The 2,083-nt window shown below is 33.0% G+C and overlaps 1 protein-coding gene across 1 annotated transcript; it reads right to left on the reverse strand.

Annotated features, from left to right (window-relative positions):
* Nucleotides 1-353: 353 nt before the first annotated feature.
* On the reverse strand, nucleotides 354-1,268 carry LOC119667277. Its single transcript, XM_038076566.1, has one exon. It carries the CDS (start codon nucleotides 1,266-1,268, stop codon nucleotides 354-356), a length of 915 nt encoding a protein of 304 aa, XP_037932494.1.
* Between the last annotated feature and the right edge of the window lie 815 nt (nucleotides 1,269-2,083).

The following is a 2,083-nucleotide window of genomic DNA, read 5'->3' on the forward strand; positions in this document are numbered from 1 at the left end:
CATCACTAGTTAACGCTAAATGAGCAGTATTTAACACTATTTTCTTTTTCTTGAAATTATGTTTTATCAGTTTGCTTTTATTATAACGATTGTGTTTTGTATTTATTCATGTATTGCATTTTTAATGAACATAATACAGTAATTATAAATTCTTTAATAAATAACACAGGTCAACAAAAAAAAAATTTTTTTTTATCCTAGATATGTTATTGAGTGATCCTAGAGGTATTTTGCTGATTCCAAATCTGGACTTAGATTTTTTCTATCACGTCTAGTTTTCTTTAGACAACCAGATTAACGGGTGATTCAAGGGGTTTCAGCAAATAAATCGTGAATTTAAAAAATGGTACTTACTATGTTTTTCTCGCATATTTTAGTGTCCAGCAGTAATCTGCTAACATGTTAGTGAAATTTCCTTTGTGGCGTTTTTCCATGTGTAAAATATCCTGGTGAAAACGCTCACCATGCTCATCACTAACGGCGCCAAGATTTGGTGGAAAAAAGTCCAGGTGAGAGTGTAGGAAGTGAAGTTTTAAAGACATATTGCAGCCCATTTTTTGGTATGAATTAATTAGATTAGCCACCAGATCGCGATAATTTTCAGCCAACATATTTCCTAAAAAATGCTCAACTACATTTTTGAATGAGTTCCACGCGTTAATTTCTGTTGTACTCAATTGCTGTTGAAATTCCGAGTCCTTCAGCAGTTCTCTAATCTGTGGCCCAATAAAAATACCTTCCTTAATCTTTGCCTCACTTATTTCAGGAAATTTTTGCTTCAAATAAGTAAAACCACCACCATTTTTATCCATGGCTTTAACAAAATTTTTAAAAAGTCCTAATTTAATGTGCAGAGGTGGCAAAAAAATATTTTTAGGATCGACCAAAGGCTGGAAGAGGACATTTTTGATTCCAGGAACGAGTGCTTTACGTTGTGGCCAATCTTTTTTCAAGTAATGCAATTTTCTGTCTCTGCTATCCCACTCGCAGATGAAGCAACAATATTTCGTGTAACCAAGTTGTAAGCCTAGTAAAATTGCAATAACTTTTAGGTCACCACAAATTTTCCACTTATATCTTTCGTATTGAATTTTTTTTAAGAGAAACTGCATATTCTCGTAAGTTTCTTTCATATCAGTTCCATGGGCTAACGGTATTGAGGGAATTTCATTTCCATTATGTAAGAGAACAACCTTTAAACTGACCTTAGAAGAATCAATGAACAAACGCCAATCATCATCGTTGTATTCAAAATTAAGAGTATCCATAACAGATAGAACATCATTGCAAAAAATAAGGTTGTTTTCTTGAGAAAAGAATAATTTAAATTCGTCATGGCGAGATCGATACATAGAAATTTTAGTTTTTGGATCCAACAATTTCCAACCCTTTAATCGTGATCCTAAGATTTCACTCTTCTTTTTGCACAACTTTAAATCGCGCACTAGATCGTTTAAATCGTCTTGCGTTATAAGATGAGGTCCATCAGATTTATTAATTCGTAATATTATTATTTATACATATTTATTAATCATGTTATTTATATACATATATTTACATCACGAAAATAATGTATACTATATATATCATATATAAATGAAATACCCAACGCTTAACTCAATCTTTCATACTCTTTTCAAAGGCCCATGAAGGTATGGCTTTTAGTTCCTTCGGCGAATTTTCTTTTACCGATTCAATCGACTCAAAACGCTTACCACGAAGGGGCAATTTGAGTTTCGGGAACAGGAAAAAGTCGCACGGATCCAGATCTGGCGAATATGGTGCCTGAGCGATGACAGTGGTTCCGTATTTGGTCAAAAAATCGCGTACAACAAGAATTTTCCATAGTAAAAATCGCTATATGCACTTGAGGTAGTCTCACATTACCAGCTGCTGTAAACAAACTAATTGTCAGATGGCGCTGAAATTTGTATCATATGTCAAGAAAGAAAATTTTTGAAAAAGGTCTATTACTTAAAAAGTAGTTAACAAACAACAAAATCCGGATACTTTTTGAGGAGTAGGTAAATTACGACTTTATAGCAAAAATATACATTCAACTGTTTTGAAGAATCTAGACGTG

This window comes from Teleopsis dalmanni, chromosome 1 (genome assembly GCF_002237135.1).
Source record: "Teleopsis dalmanni isolate 2A chromosome 1, ASM223713v2, whole genome shotgun sequence".
Classification (NCBI taxonomy): Eukaryota; Metazoa; Arthropoda; class Insecta; order Diptera; family Diopsidae; genus Teleopsis; species Teleopsis dalmanni.

Coding starts and splice junctions, on each gene's coding strand:
- LOC119667277 (XM_038076566.1), bottom strand. CDS start 1,268: ATGGATACTCTTAATTTTGAATACAACGATGATGATTGGCGTTTGTTC.